This window comes from Anarhichas minor, unplaced genomic scaffold (assembly GCF_050575085.1).
Source record: "Anarhichas minor isolate MPS153535 unplaced genomic scaffold, ASM5057508v1 ptg000058l, whole genome shotgun sequence".
In the NCBI taxonomy this organism is placed as follows: domain Eukaryota; kingdom Metazoa; phylum Chordata; class Actinopteri; order Perciformes; family Anarhichadidae; genus Anarhichas; species Anarhichas minor.
This window is the reverse complement of record NW_027466504.1, coordinates 10,826,314-10,844,482: the sequence shown is the minus strand read 5'-3', so window position 1 is coordinate 10,844,482 and position 18,169 is coordinate 10,826,314. Positions and strand designations below refer to the sequence as shown.

Genomic DNA, 18,169 nt, shown 5'->3' with positions numbered 1-18,169 from the left:
CAACTAACTGGACAGCCATACATACTTATTAAGAAGACATTTATTACCACAATGTCCTTATATCTCCCAGTCAAGTCAGATGATTTATTTGTTCCTGTTCGGTAATGCAAGTCTATAATAGAGATTCCATGTTTTAGTTGTATTCTTTGCTGCAAGGCTTGTATCCCCGTGATACAGCGTTGATCAGGATTCCAGTGTGCATCTACATAAAACCACAAAACACCTCAAACCCACAGACATTCCGTACATCCGACAAACTTAAAAAGAAATTTTAATCAACCATTCACTTGTGTTGCTATTCCACAGCACCCGCTAACGCATAAGTTACACTCACTCATCCCGTAAATGAACACAATACACATTCTCACTGCTGCAAAACACTTTCACACTTGCTTCCCCCCCCCCAATCTACAAGTACAAAGTGCCACAGTCAAGCAGCTATTTCACATCACACACACACAAATCTTAAAGAAAATAAAACCATGAAAAATGTGATTCCCCTGATGTTAACGACTCCCCTGATTCATACTCCTTTGCTTGCAATTAATCAACACAAAGTGAAGCATAGATATGGAGTACAGGCAATAAACTGCCGTGTGGAGTGAGGCGTCTGCACCAATTCACTGTGTTATCACAAAGTCTGAGCTAGCCTCTCTGGATGTAGTGTTGCCCAGTGCACAGATCAGGACATGGTCTGAGGCTGTGCTCCTTTAAGGCTTCAGTTTAAACCATCATCTTGGCTTTTAGCGCAGTGTCATGGGCATCTCTCTTCCTCCACCAAACAGGCTTCTGCTTTATGATAAATGTCCGCTCTCTTCAAGTGCATCTGTCCGTCCTCTCCTTGTCCTTCATGTGCTGTTGCCATCATGTGATCTTTTGTTAATTTAGCTGAAGATTGACAGAAGTCCCTGTTCATCAGCAGTGTCAAGAATCCTGCATATGACCGGAGACTCAACCTGGGGGAAAAACAAACAAATGGACGTCAATCATCTGGAATCATCTAGGCTGACCTATCTGCACACGCCCAGTATGGTTTGATATTAGTACCACAGCACCAGAATAATGACCCGATACACTGTTACTAAGCATGTGTTTCGTTTGCAGTGACTGGTTACTAGAGAACTTACCCCAAGGATGTACTGACAAGTCTGAGGCTCCAGCATATAGACGGTGACAGCATGGGGAGACTCAGACTCCTTACATCTGACAGAGAGAGAGAAGAGAAATGAGATGAGTGACTCAACGGGGAAACATCAGGGGGGGGGATTGTCTTACTCATGTGTTGACCCACGGCAGTGACACCGATTCCTCCCCCCAGCCCATGACTGTTCACTCACTTGAGCTTAACAATGACCTGTCTGGGCTTCCCTGTCAGATCGCACACATCCCCGTGGCCATAAAAGTGGGACACCAACCTGTCATGAAGCAGAGAAATTCATACGATATGAATCAACAACAATCTCATTGTACTTTGCATCCAGGTTAGGCTTCAAAATATGAACGCCCTACTTGATTTTCTGCACTCCGTCGTCTTTGAGCTGGTAGGACCGGGCCACGTTCTTCTTGGCCCACTCGTTGTGCTCCACGGCATTCCAGTTCCCGACCACCACGGTGTTCTTTCCTTGCTCTTTATCCTGAAGCACCAAGGAGCATTTTCAACACTGTACAAGAGCAATCTAATCTACCAAATCAACCAAACAATCTGCTACATTTCGCTTTCAGAAACATGTTTTTTACATTTTATAGACCAAACGATTAATCTGCAAACTGATAATTCATGAAATATGTGTTTAGTTGCAGCCCTACAGTAATGTGTAACAGATTGAATTGATACTAGAAGTAGATTTGCTTCCACACAGACACACTCACAAGTAGAAGCATTTACCTCATGGTACTGATGGACGTGCTTGCCGTAACAGAATTCATATTTCCACCACCCGACCCCCTGGAACACACACACATTAAGATGATTATACCTCACTGAACTCTATATTCAAACACTGCTCAGGTGATACAGATGGAACACGCCTCACCCCGTGCAGACAGTACGAGCCACTAAGGAACTCCTTGATCAGCTGATCATCCGTCAAACGAGAGATGTGAGTGGAGCCGACAGTGACCTGAGTTTGCCCTCCAACAGTGATGGGTTTGTGAGTGGAGGAGAAGGCCTCCTCTCTGACCGGTGACGTGTCCTCCTGTAACACGTGAAAGATATACATGAGCCAGGCGTCGTCGGCACCATCCCCCCCCTCCTCTAGTCATTTCATGTCTCACCTCTCTGGTCCCAGAGGTGGCGCTGAAAGGCGGTTTAAGCTGCTCCTCTCGCTCCTTATCCAGCTGGGTGAGCCGCCGAGGCCGCAGAGGGGAGCCTGCCAGAGCCTGGCAGAAGATGGCGTTCACCGGGGACGACTTGAACCTGCAAAGGAATTAATGCCAAGTTTAGAAACCGTACTTCTACTACCAAGGCGTATATTCCTTTGAGCACAATATGGACATTTTGACAGATCTACCTGTATTTTGGGTGCGCGCAAAGCAGCGGCGTCAACACCACCACCTCATATTCACAGGTCGTGACCTCGGCGATAGACAAGATTTCATGCTTGGCCTCTGGATGACAGACGTACAGCACAGACGTTGAGCGAGCCTCGTTCTGTTTCAGCACACAAGGAGTCCCGTTTCCCATCCCCAGCGAGAAGAAGGGAGTCAGCTGACCTTCTATGTTCTTAGTGGGCACCTGGACACCAGTGGGAAGAGTGAAGGAAGCAGAAAAGATACATGCGAGTATTGAGAGCCAGGCAAAGATGGTTGATTATCACAGTGTCATTAATAAATATACCTACTTCAAATTCAGCTGCTGGTTTGACAGTTTCTGCCTCTTCAACTTTATCTGAAAAAAAAAATCATAATTTAGCTTTAGCACAATAAGGCAAAGACTAATACACTAAATAACCTAAAAAATATGATTAAATCATATTCACAAATGAACTCACCCGTCTCTGTTGACGGGCTCTGCTGTGCCAGATTCCCCAGGAAGTACTCCTGAACACTAATTTTCTGTGGAAACGCACATGATTACTTCACTACATGGCGCACTACGTGCTGGCTTCTCATTCATGTCATCAGGAAATGATTGTACCCTCTACAAACACTGACCTGGCCAGTCTCCTTCTCTTCATGGTACTGTCTCACATGCTTTCCGTGGCACACTTCATACGTCCAGTATGACTCGATCTGAAAACGTTGCCAAAACCGAGAGCAAGTCATAGAGTTATTCAACTCACCAAACACCGACAGGAAGCAGAGAAAATGACGTGGAGTTTTTCGTCATGCTCCGCTAGTGAATTGTGAACAGTTTCAGTCTCTCTGTTGACGGCAGTTGGGAAATGATATTCAAATAAAAGATAAAGTTGAGAAGTCTCACCCTGTAGGAGCAGCTGCTTCGTTTGAATAGTGGATCCAGCAGTTCGCCCGGACTGGGCCCACCGTACCCCTTATCGTCATCCTGAGTCAACAAACAAAGGCATGAGGAGTTTAGGAGATAAGGCGGCCAAGGGAGCGGTGTCAGTGGACAACATCTGTTCGATGTGGAATCTTGCTGCATGTCATGCAGATCCTTTTTAATGACAGTCATATCTTTTTTTAATTGACAAATTAGTATTTTAATCTCAGTTTCACGTTTGTTGCCACCCTCAGAATGAATAGCTGAGATAATGTAGTCTAACAGAGGACTGTTTCAAACATGTCCGATCTTATGAGAGTTATTATTGTGTTATTGTTGTTTTTATTTTCAATTCCATTGTCATGCATGAACTGTTTCTAAAGGTATGAATGATGGCCAAAGATAAAACATGACACACTGCAGCTAATTCAGCTAATGGAAGCCATATAGGCTACTTTATACATTTAAAGAGTAAAGTTCACCTCTTAAACCGCTTACCTCATCTCCAGATGTCAGGGAGGGCAGGAGACATTTATACTTCTCCTTCTCTGTTGTTGTCATGATGACAAAGTCGTCCTCCTTGTACAGCCCCCCTGTAGCAGGCTGGAATGCACAGACAAACACGCGTTATGTAAAAAGTAACGAGGCGTATGAAAGAGTGAGGAGACGTAAGTTAACATATTTGCACGCTCACTTCACAGCCAAACGTTACACGGTTGACAGTAACGTCTCCACAGCCCTCTAATAATAAAAGTGTCCCCCTAAAAACGGTGTTACCAACGGAGGAAACATACCAGCGTGAATTCAGCGCCCGGCCAGGTGATTTTGAAAGGGATTTCGTCCGTGAAAGTGGGATACCCTCCTCTGTTAGCTGAGACTCCGCCGCAGACCTCCAGCAACCCCCCGAGAAACACCAGCAGCAGCCCAACCATGATCCCTCCTCTCCGGCTGCTGAGCTCCTACAGCCCGCTCCTCATGTAGACAACAGCCTGCTCACCTCACAGCGACAGCGGCCCGGGTGATGTCTACTACAAAGTCCGAGGGAGTGTGGTTCTGACAGTGGTGAGAGAGGGCTGAGAGACACGGATGTCAATACGGCACGAATTACAGGAAGTGAACCGTTTACTTGCCACGTCGTGTTCCGCCTGTGCGCTGGGCTTGAATCACAGCAGCGCCCTCTGGCGGCGACTTCTGGTTAGACTCGTATAAGAATAAATAAGAATAAACCAAATGTCTCTTTATTTTTCAATTGTCTTTATTTATTGCCTCATGATCAGCACATGCTCACTCTTTCATGTCGGTATGTTTGGTTCTTAAATGACACAAATTTACAACTAGGTTGCAAATTAACCATGAACTTCAAATATCAGATTATATAAACATCATTCAACAGATCTATATTAATAACCTAGATAATTAACAAAGACACAAGTAAATATAACTAAATCTATGATTTACACACGTATACTATCATCTACTGGTAGAAATGGCAAACACTTTTACTTTGGCTATTGTCATAAGAGTCATTTTATCGTATGTCAAAAAAAGTAAAAGAAGTCATAGTATGGTATGTTGAAAAACAAGTCACAGTATAGTATGTCCAAAAAAGCAAAAAAAAAAAGGCATAGTATATTTTGTTGATAAAAGTAAAAAGAAGGCATAGAATAGAATATCAAAAGAGTCGTGATTTAGTAGAGGTTAGTAAGTCGGAAAAAGTCAAAAATGGTCATATAGTATGTCATAATAAAGTCGTATGTAATACAGAGATTGATGGACTTTATTTAACTTTGAGAAGAGCAGGAGTTGGTGGTGAACGTGGAGGATGAGGAGGAGGAAGAAGCACCTGCTCCCGGTGGATCTCCACCAGGGGCCTGGAAAAAACCACAGAGAAAATGTCTGGTATGAATATATCATACAGCTCAAAACCTCCATCAAAAATATTTACATTCAGAAGAGAAGCAGAGCTTCAAACAGTTCACACCTCAGATATTATTCTAAGATGTTCTATCACAAAGATATAAAACATTCCTGTTTTTACTTCATCACTTCTACAGGTTTTATCATTTCTAACAATCATTACAACATCTGATGAGCTGAAAATACACGGAAAGACACTGAGACACCACAGACACAGTAGATGTGCATCTCACTGAAGATGGTACCTTAACCGCAAAGCATTGTGGGAGGAAGAAGAGCTCTTTCTGGTAGAATTCAAAAACACCATTAAGTCTTTCTGGCCACTCGGTGTTTCTTACCCACAAGCTGCATTCACGGTCCAAAAAACTTATCTTGTTCTGTTTAGTGTTGCTTCATATTGAGAGGTATATGAGTAACACTCCAACATTATGGGAAATGAACCACATGAAGCAAAAATATACACATGTTATGGCTTGATAGTAATATTATTATTTTATTAACATTGTGTCTGATGAAGACAAATGTTCATGCAAGAGTTTGGACAAAACATCATCTTACAAAAATCCACATCACAGACGTCCCTCTGATTATGATCCTTGATTTATGATCCTGTTGATGTGATTAAGTCCAGATTACAGCAACTACAAAACATAGTTTGACACTGAAAATACAACAGGAATCTTGTCTCTGGTAAAGATAAGGAAATCCATGAAATAATGTGAGGAAAACATGATGAACTGTGAAAATGAGATGATTGAAATGAAAAAGGTCTTCTAATTATTGGGCTAAATATTTCAGGTCCATTGCTTCTTTTTATTAATATGCAATTTCCCATAATGCACTCTTTCCTTTGATGGAAAGACACTTTCCTTCAACGTTTAATTCAAACAAATGCAGACACTTTGCTTCTGATAATTCCAAAATCAGCAAACAACTGTGACCCATTTGCCATTTTTTCCAAACTTTCATTTCAGCTAAATCGGCTCAGCAATACATCACAGAAATGGATTCATTATTACTCACTGGGATTAATCCCATAATATCCACTTCTCTGTAACTACTTCATCCCGCTGACCTTCAGTCACTTCAAACTGTAAACCACGTCTTGTGCTACTGAACCATGAGTTGTCTATATTGTTTCACAACTACTGTTCATATTTAAGGATGATATAATAATAACTCAATGAAAACAACAAATTTACAACAAGATAGAAAAACACATTTCTAAATGATTTTGATGGCGATTTTTATACCTTGAAGAATTATTTTGGACAGATTTTTGTTATTTGAACAGAAACACAAAGAGTAAAGTGTTTGTTTGTGGCTATTCACCTCTTCATCAAGTGCATTGAATGTCATAAAGAAAGCCCCGTTAGTTTGCTGTATCTGTGGCGCTGCACTGACTGCTGTGATTGATGCTCATCGCTCCTCTCCTCCAGGTGGAGGCGCTGTAGGACAAACAAACACGACTGGTTTCTGAATGTTTTCATGGGAACTAGAATATAAAGAAGCAGTGATGAAGCTGCTGTAACATGTAAACACGTTGTAAAGACGTCCCAGCTGTTTGTTGAACAGTAGAAAGAATGGGCCCCACTGTGTTACTCAGGCTGCACTACAGCGTCTATTCACAGGCGCCTGCTCCGACCTGGGTCGGTGCACCCCTCCTTAGACGACCTGGTGGTCCCGGGCTCCCCCAGGAACACCATCGATACCGAACTTAGTGCGGACACCCGATCTTCATAGTCTGCTGCAGCTCAGAGCTCCTGAGGTCAAACGATGCGCCAGCCTCAGCCTCCCGGTAACTTGGACTACAGCCGCGCGCCACCGTACCCGGCGAGAAAGCTATTCATTCAGAAAGGTTTGGGCTTTTACAAACGTGACGTCATTAGGGTGATCAAGCGGAATCTCGTGATGAAAACAAAACTTGCAGCTGCAACGTTGAAGGCTGATCAGCATTTGTACAATTGACCTAAAACCTTATTTCCATAAAGATCAATTCATCTCGTATCTTTCAACATCTGTGTGCTCAGTATGAGTTTACTATCATCCACAGTCATGCGCAGTTGATGTTTTTCATAATGTCTGCAGATTGCATGATACAATAACTTATATTTAGAAATATAAAGAGGTTAGGTTCGTTCTGACACTTAATAACAAGACAGTGAGCTAAGTAGCTAAAAAGTGGATCACAATGCCGACATATTTTCTAAATTAAAATAATTAAAAAGTGTCTGTTTTGGGACTACTTTTGTCTCCAACATTTCTATGACAATCGCGCAACATGACACTTAAATTTAGGTGTGATGAGGTTTAAAAGGCCTTTTAACCTTTTCTGCCTTCTAAACTTCTTAGACTGGTAATTTGTTGTTATTTATGAGCCTCTGGTTTATTTAGTGAAGTCTGGTTCAACCACACAGCTACTTTCATTTGTTGTCTAATTAGGCCTCTTGTCAGAACTTTGTAGATATACTGACTGAGCTCTCTTTATATCTTCTGACTCTCCTGTGTTGTTACTACTGTTAAGGTGGTACGCTTCACATCTTAATGATTTATTAACTGTCATTATTGTGGAACAAATAACACCCATTATGTTGATATATATACGTACCTCTAGATGGTATGTTTGGGCTTATCAGAGTGAGAAGGTGTATATAAGGAGCTCAGTTTGTTTGTGTAAGGAGACGGGTGGAGACTGGTGGGAAGTGGTTGGTGATGGCGAACTTTTGGTGTGGTGTAAGAATGTAAAAATAGATGAAGTTTCATCTGAAACCTCTTCTTGACTACTGATCTGCTCATTTGCCTCCATGGCCACTCGGGCGTGTTAACACATACTATACTAAGACATTTATATCAGGGGTTCTTAACCTTTTTGACCTCGGGGCCCAACTTTTCAAGTACAAAGTGTCCCGGTGCCCATTCAAATATTAACACTATTAGTTTAACTAATTGATCTCACTCTTGGTTTGATTTGTATTCAATAACTATATTGTTACCTGTTCAACCTGTTCAACTGTTCAACTCAAATTAAAATGGCTGTAGCTTCTGAACCACTGTGACTATATGCATCAAAAGTGTCAGAAAACCTGTAGGTCATATAGAAACAGAGCAGTGGGCCTTTGGAGTCAGTAAAAATTGAAGATTTTTGTCCGCATAAAATAAAAAAGTATCTTTCAGTATAAATAACTGCCTGTGGCTGTATCTGTACAGGTAAATGACAGTATAATGCTGTAACTACACTATCAGTGAACAACTGCCTCACATTTGAAGAAGATTGGACAAAGTATGACGATTCTACAGTGTTTCTTCCATGAAGAGATCCAGGCGGAGCTCTAAAAGGATATTTGGAGACCCAAATGGACACATGGTAACCAAATGATATTCTGACACACTAAAGGTGTTTCTCCCTTTATATTTTGATATTATATTATTTTCCTTTTATTTTTAGCCTTTGCAAGAACTATATATATATGGTCGAAGACGTGGTATGTAAGTAGCGGACTTACTGTGCGTAATGGCTGCGACTGAGCGCACGATCAAGTATGAGGCTTGCTCAGTTACGCAAGGTTATACGTTGGTTGACGGCTTATAGAAGAGGAAGATAAGGTTTGTACTTAAGTACTAGTGTTTTCTGAAGCTACTAGCTCCATGGTAACATCCGCTAGCACATTGTTGGGTCAGTAATGTGTCTTTTTCCGTCGAAATGCTGCAAGATCCGACTTGCAGCGGTTATGGCGACTTTGGACAGTGTGTGTTTGGGCTCCTTTTGTGAAAAATCCATAAGAAATGAAAGAAAATCGATGATTTCTTTGCAAAGATGAGGGTTTTGGGCATGCTGGGATACCAAACACGGCCATGTTTTGTGACGTAGTTTGCGCAAGCAAGCCGTAGGAACGGAACGGACGGGGAGGGGATCGAGGACGCAAAACCCTTGTCAAATAAATGAGATGATACAATGTGATGATCACAAAGACATTTATTTATCATGTGTATGTAAACCTGCATACACAACAAGAAGCCCAACAGGCTTTCCCACGAGCGTTGGATGTTTCGTCGCTAGGTGTCGCTTTATTTTTGAAGGCTTCAGTGCTTCGTTTGATAGCATTAGCCCACATTCCACACACTGAAAGTGTTAAGAAAGTCAGGATTGTACTTGCGCACACATTTAGACTTTTGAGGGGGGTTCATTAAATGATTTAACACTGCTGCCCTCTAGTGGTTAAATCGTGTAATGTTTATGATTCATTAAATGATTTAACACTGCTGTCCTCTAGTGGTTAAATCATGTAATGTTTATGATTCATTAAATGATGTAACACTGCTGCCCTCTAGTGGTTAAATCATGTAATGTTTATGATTCATTCAATGATTTAACAATGCTGCCCTCTAGTGGTTAAATCGTGTAATGTTTATGATTCATTAAATGATTTAACACTGCTGCCCTCTAGTGGTTAAATCATGTAATGTTTATGATTCATTAAATTATGTAACACTGCTGCCCTCTAGTGGTTAAATCGTGTAATGTTTATGATTCATTAAATGATTTAACACTGCTGCCCTCTAGTGGTTAAATCATGTAATGTTTATGATTCATTAAATTATTTAACACTGCTGCCCTCTAGTGGTTAAATCGTGTAATGTTTATGATTCATTAAATGATTTAACACTGCTTCCCTCTAGTGGTTAAATCGTGTAATGTTTATGATTCATTCAATGATTTAACACTGCTGTCCTCTAGTGGTTAAATCATGTAATGTTTATGATTCATTAAATGATTTAACACTGCTGCCCTCTAGTGGTTAAATCATGTAATGTTTATGATTCATTCAATGATTTAACACTGCTGCCCTCTAGTGGTTAAATCGTGTAATGTTTATGATTCATTAAATGATTTAACACTGCTGCCCTCTAGTGGTTAAATCATGTAATGTTTATGATTCATTCAATTATGTAACACTGCTGCCCTCTAGTGGTTAAATCATGTAATGTTTATGATTCATGCAATGATTTAACACTGCTGCCCTCTAGTGGTTAAATCGTGTAAAGTTTATGATTCATTAAATGATTTAACACTGCTGCCCTCTAGTGGTTAAATCGTGTAATGTTTATGATTCATGAAATGATTTAACACTGCTGCCCTCTAGTGGTTAAATCGTGTAATGTTTATGATTCATGAAATGATTTAACACTGCTGCCCTCTAGTGGTTAAATCGTGTAATGTTTATGATTCATTAAATGATTTAACACTGCTGCCCTCTAGTGGTTAAATCGTGTAATGTTTATTACTCATAAAATGATTTAACACTGCTGCCCTCTAGTGGTTAAATCATGTAATGTTTATGATTCATTAAATGGTGTAACACTGCTGCCCTCTAGTGGTTAAATCATATAATGTTTATGATTCATTCAATGATTTAACACTGCTGCCCTCTAGTGGTTAAATCGTGTAATGTTTATCACTCATAAAATGATTTAACACTGCTGCCCTCTAGTGGTTAAATCGTGTAATGTTTATGATTCATTAAATGATTTAACACTGCTGCCCTCTAGTGGTTAAATCGTGTAATGTTTATGATTCATTAAATGATTTAACACTGCTGCCCTCTAGTGGTTAAATCGTGTAATGTTTATGATTCATTCAATGATGTAACACTGCTGCCCTCTAGTGGTTAAATCATATAATGTTTATGATTCATTAAATGATGTAACACTGATGTAACACTGCTCCGGTCTGTCTTTGTTCATCCTGCATCGCTCTGTTCTGTTCTTTAATGTAATGTTACTGGAGCGACGGAGCCGTTAGCAGACTGTTGTGCTAGCAAGCAGGCTCGCTCGCGAGCTGTACCCAGCATGCAGGTCGGCGGTGAAATTTTATAAATGTACAATTATTAGTGTTACAAATTGTTTATGTGTCAGACTGTTGTGTGCTGTTGTGTTTTTCTCTGTTAAAGAGCATTAGTTGTGGGTTGTTAATCGTTGTGTTATAAAGTTATGACCATGACTAGGGTTCCCTCTCAATACATATAAGACAACTAGCGCTGTGCATTAGTAGCAAAGAATACATTTAGCTGCCTGTTGAAAGCAGACAGCATTTGTTTTGGCTATGTACCGGTATAATGGTGTGTAAAGAATTCATATCATACGGGAAATTAAAACCGGTATACTGCCCAGCTCTAGTCTTTATTATAGTTTGGACAATTTTGTACCAATATTTGACGGGCCGGATTAAAAAGCCCAACGGCCGTAGTTTGCCCATGCCTGGGCTAGCGGCTAGCTGAGTGTCTTCTTCTGCTTATTGTAGCTTGTTAAACAACTGACTGACGCATTACCGCCACCAGGTGGTGGGAAGCTATATTGTAACTGAGCGTCTCATGGAGAACAGTAATATCTCTAGTGTCTTCAATTGATAACCTATGCGGTCCCGCGGCCCTCGCGGCCCACAGGTGCAAAACTGAAAGTTTTTTGCGGCCCTCTAGGTGGCGTTCGCGGCCCCATCGTGGAATCACTGATTTATATGACATTGTTATAACATACAATGCAGTGGTGTCATTGTATTACAATAACATTTTTATGCCATTCTTATGCTATACGTTGTTATTATTTTAGTATATTTTAATAATATACCATACTGTGTCTGTTCTAAAGACATTATAAGGCATATTATAAACTATGACATTTTTATATATTTGTCATGTATTTATGATCGTTTCTATGACATACTATTTTTATTAGCATTTTTAAGGCATACTATACTATGACATTCGTTATGGCATACTATAATACTACTAATACATACTATACGATAACATTTTAATGGCATATTATACTGTGACATTTTTTATAATTTTATGGCATGATATATTATCTGATTTTTATGGCATTTCTATGACACACTACACTATACTATATATATATATATTTATATTTATATGTGTAATTTTTGTTGCAAAGGTTACAAAGATGTTTTACATTACACCATAAACTGACTTTTTTATGACATAAATAATCATGAATATTTATACCATACTATACTTTGACTTTATAATGAGTTTTTAATTACATGTTAGTATAGTATTTTTATGGCATACTATGGCAATTATGAATTTTATAAAGGTATACTTTAAAATGACCTTTCATAACATACAATACTGTCTTTTTTAAGACCATTTGATAGTATAGTATATTATCACTTTTTACGATATTTAATATCATAATGTTTTAAGGCATTAAGATTTATTTTTATTACATACCATACAATGACTTTTTTATGACATAATAAAACATGATTTGTTCATAGCATACTATACTATGCTGTTTTTACGACATTTTTATGATATACCATATTAGGAGCTTTTTATTACATTTTTATGTGTTTTACTCTGCAGTAACGAGCGTAGTTGTAATCAACGCCATTAATCTTCACTTCACTGCTGAATATCTTCACTCTGTGTTTGTGCTTGTGTCTGTATGTGTTAGTAGCTGGAGGAGCTCAAACCTGACAGAGAGAGCAGAGGATATGTGTGCTGCAGTGAGATAATAAATTACACCAAAACATAAAACATCACTGATAAAAAGCAACAGTAACGTTGGGGCTTATCAATACTTTGGTCTGACATAATTTAGCTTGCTACAGCCAGTGTTTGGTTTGTCCGTTCTGGGCTGTTGTAGAAACATAGTGGTGCAAGATGGTGGACTCTGTGGAAGAGGACCTGCTCCCCCTGTAGATATACAAATGGCCTTTTCTAAGCCAACAAAAACACAATGATTCTTAGTTTGGGGTCATTTTATACTAATGAAAACATAGTTGGATATTGAATTCCATTTCTACCAATAAACCCCCCTTAATGTTACACAGTGTTCCTTTAATTCAGAAAAGAGGGATTCTGTAGCTTAGAAATACTGTTGAAAATGTTGAGCTGATTAAGCGTGATGCCGTATGTTACATATTTACAAATCAATGTTTGAACTTTCATTTTCTGGGTTTGTATTTGGTTTGTATTAGGCCTCGATTATACCACTATACCGAAGTCATGTCAAACAGGTTAAATATTTGTTGCACTGTAGACCTGTAAAATGAAAGACCTGTTGAAATATGTCACATTACATATAGACTGTACTAATTATTCTCATTAATCTCTGTCACAGAACCACACTACTTCTTCATCTACTTCCAATACAAAATTTAACTTAAAGGAAGAGCTTGTCTGAAATGCCTTCTAACTGATGATGCCCCCTAGTGGTCACAACCTTTATTAACCACTCAAATTATAGGCCTTCCATTTCAGATTATCAATGGGGTAGTCTGACCTCCTCATCTAGTTTGACGCCCTTACTGATACTGAAAACAAATACAAAGTCGGTTCATTAAAATACTTAAAATGTCCGTCATCTGTCTTTTAATCTAACCAAACTCTATGAAGTAAAACTACGTTCAAAATTACAGACATCAAACTAGAAAACAGGTTTACAACTTGAAACATTTCTGCCGTTGGATGGTGGGTGCAGGTCAATGTACGTTGACAATTCTGTGTCCGTCGTAAACATAATCAAGCTGCATCTCAAATCTGAGATCTCATCTGATTGTCTAAGCGAGCACTACATCACAGCCACTCACGAAAAAATAAATATATTTTTTGCAAGACCGCTTTGGGCTGGATTCAATGCCACTGTTTGAAAGTCATAATGCGTCGTAGTTGGCTGTAAAGAGGTAAACATGGCTTTAGCCTCGAGAAAAAAAACATTGATGAACAAGTTCGGGTTTTCTAAGATATGCTCAAGGTAACCAGTTGTTCTGGATCAACCCAAAACCAAATGTTAAATGTGGACATAACTTGGCCAAATATGAGTAGAGATTTAGAATTGATATTGAACATTTTTGCATTCTCTCTTAACTAGAAAAAGAAGCAATCTGTCATTTGTTTCATCACTCTATGTATACCTTTTTTTGTTTGTATCAAGAACTGCATCAATCTGTGGCAACATTTTATGTGTACTGTTGATCTATGTTTTTTTTAAATGAAGACATTTATAGAACAAATACAATGGCGTTTTTCCCCATAGTTTTCCGTTTTTGGTTTGAAACAAAAAAACACACAGCCTCTTGTGCTGAGAATAGTACTCATAAAGCTGTTATCGAACGCAGAACACATCTCGCCTGAAGCAGTTGGCTCCTTTTGAGTTGAAATCCCTGAGAGAGGTTTCCAGATCATGTGGGCACAAAACAAGGGCAGATTGCCTCATCTCTGCCTCCCAGTGGAGGGATTTAGAAGTTTAATTGTGTCAGCTTGTGTGCTGAATACACAGAGCTGATGTTTTAGTACGTCTCACCGTTATTATTATAAGCATTCCATGCAGAACTGAAAATGAAAGGCAGTATGAACATACGAAGTATAAAAGATCCTGTTGAAGACCTGATTTACGGAGCATTTCCTTCATATTATGTTGGTTGAATTATACGCCGGCAATGACGAGAGCAGCTGTGTGCCAATGTGCAATGTCCTCACTCTTTTATCCCATGACTCTGTTGATTCAGCAGTGCTGCGTGTTGAATGACAATAAATAATTTCCCCCCACTGCAGCAGTTCACATGGGAACAGCTCTCATTTAACAGGAAATTTAAAGCATGGACCTTGAAAATATGTGGTGTGGCATTTAACCGTCAGGGGGAAATGTGGAGAGCGCCTTGGACCGATGGAGCCTAAGCCTGAGATGGGCATTTTCACACCTGTTGGTGGTGCTGTTGATGTGAGAATGTGCAGCACAGGCAGCGAGAGACAGGAGGGAGATTTTTACAGAGATTTTGAGACAAAGAGTGAGAGGATTAGGAGGAGAAAGGGATATGGAGGAACAGGGAAGGTTACAAGCGAGAGAACATCCCTCTAGATCATCCATCCTCCACAAGCCCTCCGCTCTGCTTACATAGCTTCTACTCACACTCGTCTCTTATATGTACACACAACACACGAATGCACATAGCCTATATGTGCGCATATATGTACTGTATGTGTTTATCATAGATGAAGTCACAGTCTCCCACATGCAGCAGATGGAGTTTAGTTCAGTTGACATAATAACCGAGCAAACTCCATTTCCAGAGGATCACCAAAAAATGCTGTTGAAAGCTCTGGAATAAGCTGGTGATTGGGCCATGCCTTGAGAATTTCTTGTTAAAGCAATAGTTCAACATTTCTGAATATAGGCATACACTTGCAGAGACTTAGGAAAGATCCATACCACTTTCATCTCTGTATGATGAATGTGATCAAACTAATTATGTATTTTCCAAAGCACACAGAGCACAGTTTTCTTTGTCTGTTTTTATGAATCAAATGTCCTTCAAAATGGCAAATCTGAGTGTCCGGAGACTTGAAAAGAATTGCGAGTTGAGAGAGAACCAGCCGAAATGGGTCAAAACTTCTATAGTGTCTCTTCCTCTGAGGTTGTTCACAGACTTCTCTGGAGCCACTGGAACTTATCTGAACTCACCACTTTGAAATGAACATTTTCATTGATATCACTGCCATCCATGGGGTGAATTTGATTTGCATAGATGCCTTCCACACACCCTCACCTTATGCATAATTGATACAACTGTCATCTCCCCAACCATAATAATTCCAAAGGGAGCAGAGAGAAATGAATGTTGGCATTTGAAGGTCTTGAGGGAGATTAAGATATATCCTGAGCTGTCACCCAAAAATACACATATGCATTTCTAGGTAAGTACCTTCACAAGTATGTCAGACGTCAGATCAATAATGTCACTTGTGCTGGATTTTCTTAATGACATTCAAAACTGATTTGGGTAAAGCATTTGCACATGCTGTATTTCTTTTGTAATTTACATACCTTAGGTTTCCCATACTTTTTTTCCTAAAATTTCCCTTTAGACTCCAAGTCCGTACAGCATGTCTAATTATTCAATTATGGTTCATTGTAGTGTTCACATTAACTCTGCACACTTGTCAAACCTATTAACATTATATTATGCCCCTTTTTCTAACTACATTTTGTTGCCGTGATGAAAACACCAAAAGGCTCAAACTGATTTTGCCGTTTTGAATAATCTTCAATAAACCGGTGGGTGTGTTTACCAGCTTAAGGACTGAAGTGTCAGAACATGTGGTATGCTTCCCCATTTTCATTTTAAAGCACGCTTGAGAAAACTCTCTTAATCCGGTCTGCTCTGCGTGTACACAGTTGTCACTCATGCGCTCGTTGTCTTTCAGTCAAAATAAAACACTGTGTTATTGGATAAACAGATATTGTAAGAAGCTTCTAGATTAATAATAATAATAATAATAATAATAATACATTTTATTTATATAGCGCTTTAAAAGGCACTCAAAGACACTTTACATGTTAAAAACAGAAACAATAGAAGCATTTATAATAAGAACAAAATATACGACATAACAGTAAGAAAAAATAAATAAAATAAAATAAACATGAAAAGAAAGAAAGAAAACATACATGACTGACTTTAGAGGTTAAAAGCAGATTTGAATAGGTGAGTTTTAAGTGCAGTTTTGAAAGTGGCAAGTGACGAAGAATGTCTGAGGTGTTGGGGCAGGGAGTTCCAGAGGGAGGGGGCAGCAACGGAGAAGGCCCTGTCCCCCCAGGTCCGATGCTTGGACAGAGTAGGGGGGGTAAGGAGGTTGGCGTCAGCAGATCTGAGGTTGCGGTTGGGAATGTGATGGTACAGGAGGTCCGAAAGGTATGAAGGGGCAAGGTTGTGGAGGGCTTTGTAGGTGATGAGGAGGAGCTTGAACTGGATTCTTTGCTGTATGGGGAGCCAGTGGAGGTTTTGAAGGACTGGGGTGATGTGGTCTCTGGTGCGGGAGTGGGTGAGCAGACGGGCAGCTGAGTTCTGGATGTATTGTAGTTTATTGATGATTTTGGTGGGTGAGCCGTACAGGATGCTGTTGCAGTAGTCCAGTCGAGAGGTGATGAAGGCGTGGATGAGTGTTTCAGCGGCTGCGGAGGAGAGGGAGGGACGGAGACGGGCGATGTTTTTGAGATGAAAGAAGGCGGTTTTTGTGATGTGATTGACGTGGCGTTCATATGAGAGAGTTTGATCGAAGATGACCCCGAGGTTACGGACATGTGTGGAGGCAGGAACAGTGATGCCATCGATGCAGAGGGAGAAGTCGTGGTGGGAATTGTTTAATGATTTGGGGCCGATGATGAGGACTTCAGATTTGTCGATGTTGAGTTTGAGGAAGTTTGCTTGCATCCAGGTTTTTATATCTGTGAGGCAGTTGGTGATGGTGGAGTGGATGGTGGGGGTGATGGATTTGGTGGAGATGTAGAGCTGGGTGTCGTCAGCATAGCAGTGGTACTGGAGACCATGGTGGCGTATGATGTCACCAAGGGGGAGCAGGTAGAGGATGAAGAGGAGGGGACCGAGTACTGAACCTTGGGGGACACCTTGAGAGACTGGGGCTGTGTCAGACTTGAATTTGTTGATGCTGATGAACTGTTCACGGTCGGAGAGGTATGATTTAAACCAGGAGAGGGCTGTGCCAGTGATGTGGAGGGAGGACTCGAGACGTGAAAGGAGGATGGAGTGGTTGATGGTGTCGAAGGCTGCGCTGAGGTCGAGCAGTATCAGGATGTTGAGGGAGTGTTCGTCAGAGGAGAGGAGGAGATCGTTGGTGACTTTGATGAGGGCAGTTTCTGTGCTGTGATGAGATCTGAATCCGGATTGAAATGGTTCATATAGTTGGTTTGAGTCCAGGTGAGTTTTCAGTTGATGGGCAACAATGCGTTCCAGTATTTTAGACAGAAAAGGGAGATTGGAGATGGGTCTGTAAT

At 40.2% G+C, this 18,169-nt stretch overlaps 1 protein-coding gene across 1 annotated transcript; it reads right to left on the bottom strand.

Annotated features, from left to right (window-relative positions):
* Positions 1-22: 22 nt before the first annotated feature.
* erlec1 (endoplasmic reticulum lectin 1) lies at positions 23-4,554 on the bottom strand. The gene is made up of 14 exons (XM_076077423.1): positions 4,234-4,554; positions 3,938-4,042; positions 3,422-3,502; positions 3,154-3,231; positions 2,991-3,054; positions 2,841-2,887; positions 2,511-2,734; positions 2,275-2,416; positions 2,034-2,195; positions 1,886-1,945; positions 1,510-1,634; positions 1,338-1,415; positions 1,128-1,203; positions 23-956 (listed from the first exon to the last, which is right to left on the bottom strand). The coding sequence occupies exons 1-14, from the start codon at positions 4,369-4,371 to the stop codon at positions 885-887; spliced, it is 1,452 nt and encodes a 483-aa protein (XP_075933538.1). The 5' UTR covers positions 4,372-4,554; the 3' UTR covers positions 23-884.
* Positions 4,555-18,169: the final 13,615 nt, after the last annotated feature.

Coding starts and splice junctions, on each gene's coding strand:
- erlec1 (XM_076077423.1), bottom strand. CDS start 4,371: ATGGTTGGGCTGCTGCTGGTGTTTCTCGGGGGGTTGCTGGAGGTCTGC. Junction 4,043..4,233: donor CGGGCGCTGAATTCACGCTG/GTATGTTTCCTC, acceptor TGTGCATTCCAG/CCTGCTACAGGGGGGCTGTA. Junction 1,204..1,337: donor CAGGTCATTGTTAAGCTCAA/GTGAGTGAACAG, acceptor TCTCTCTGTCAG/ATGTAAGGAGTCTGAGTCTC.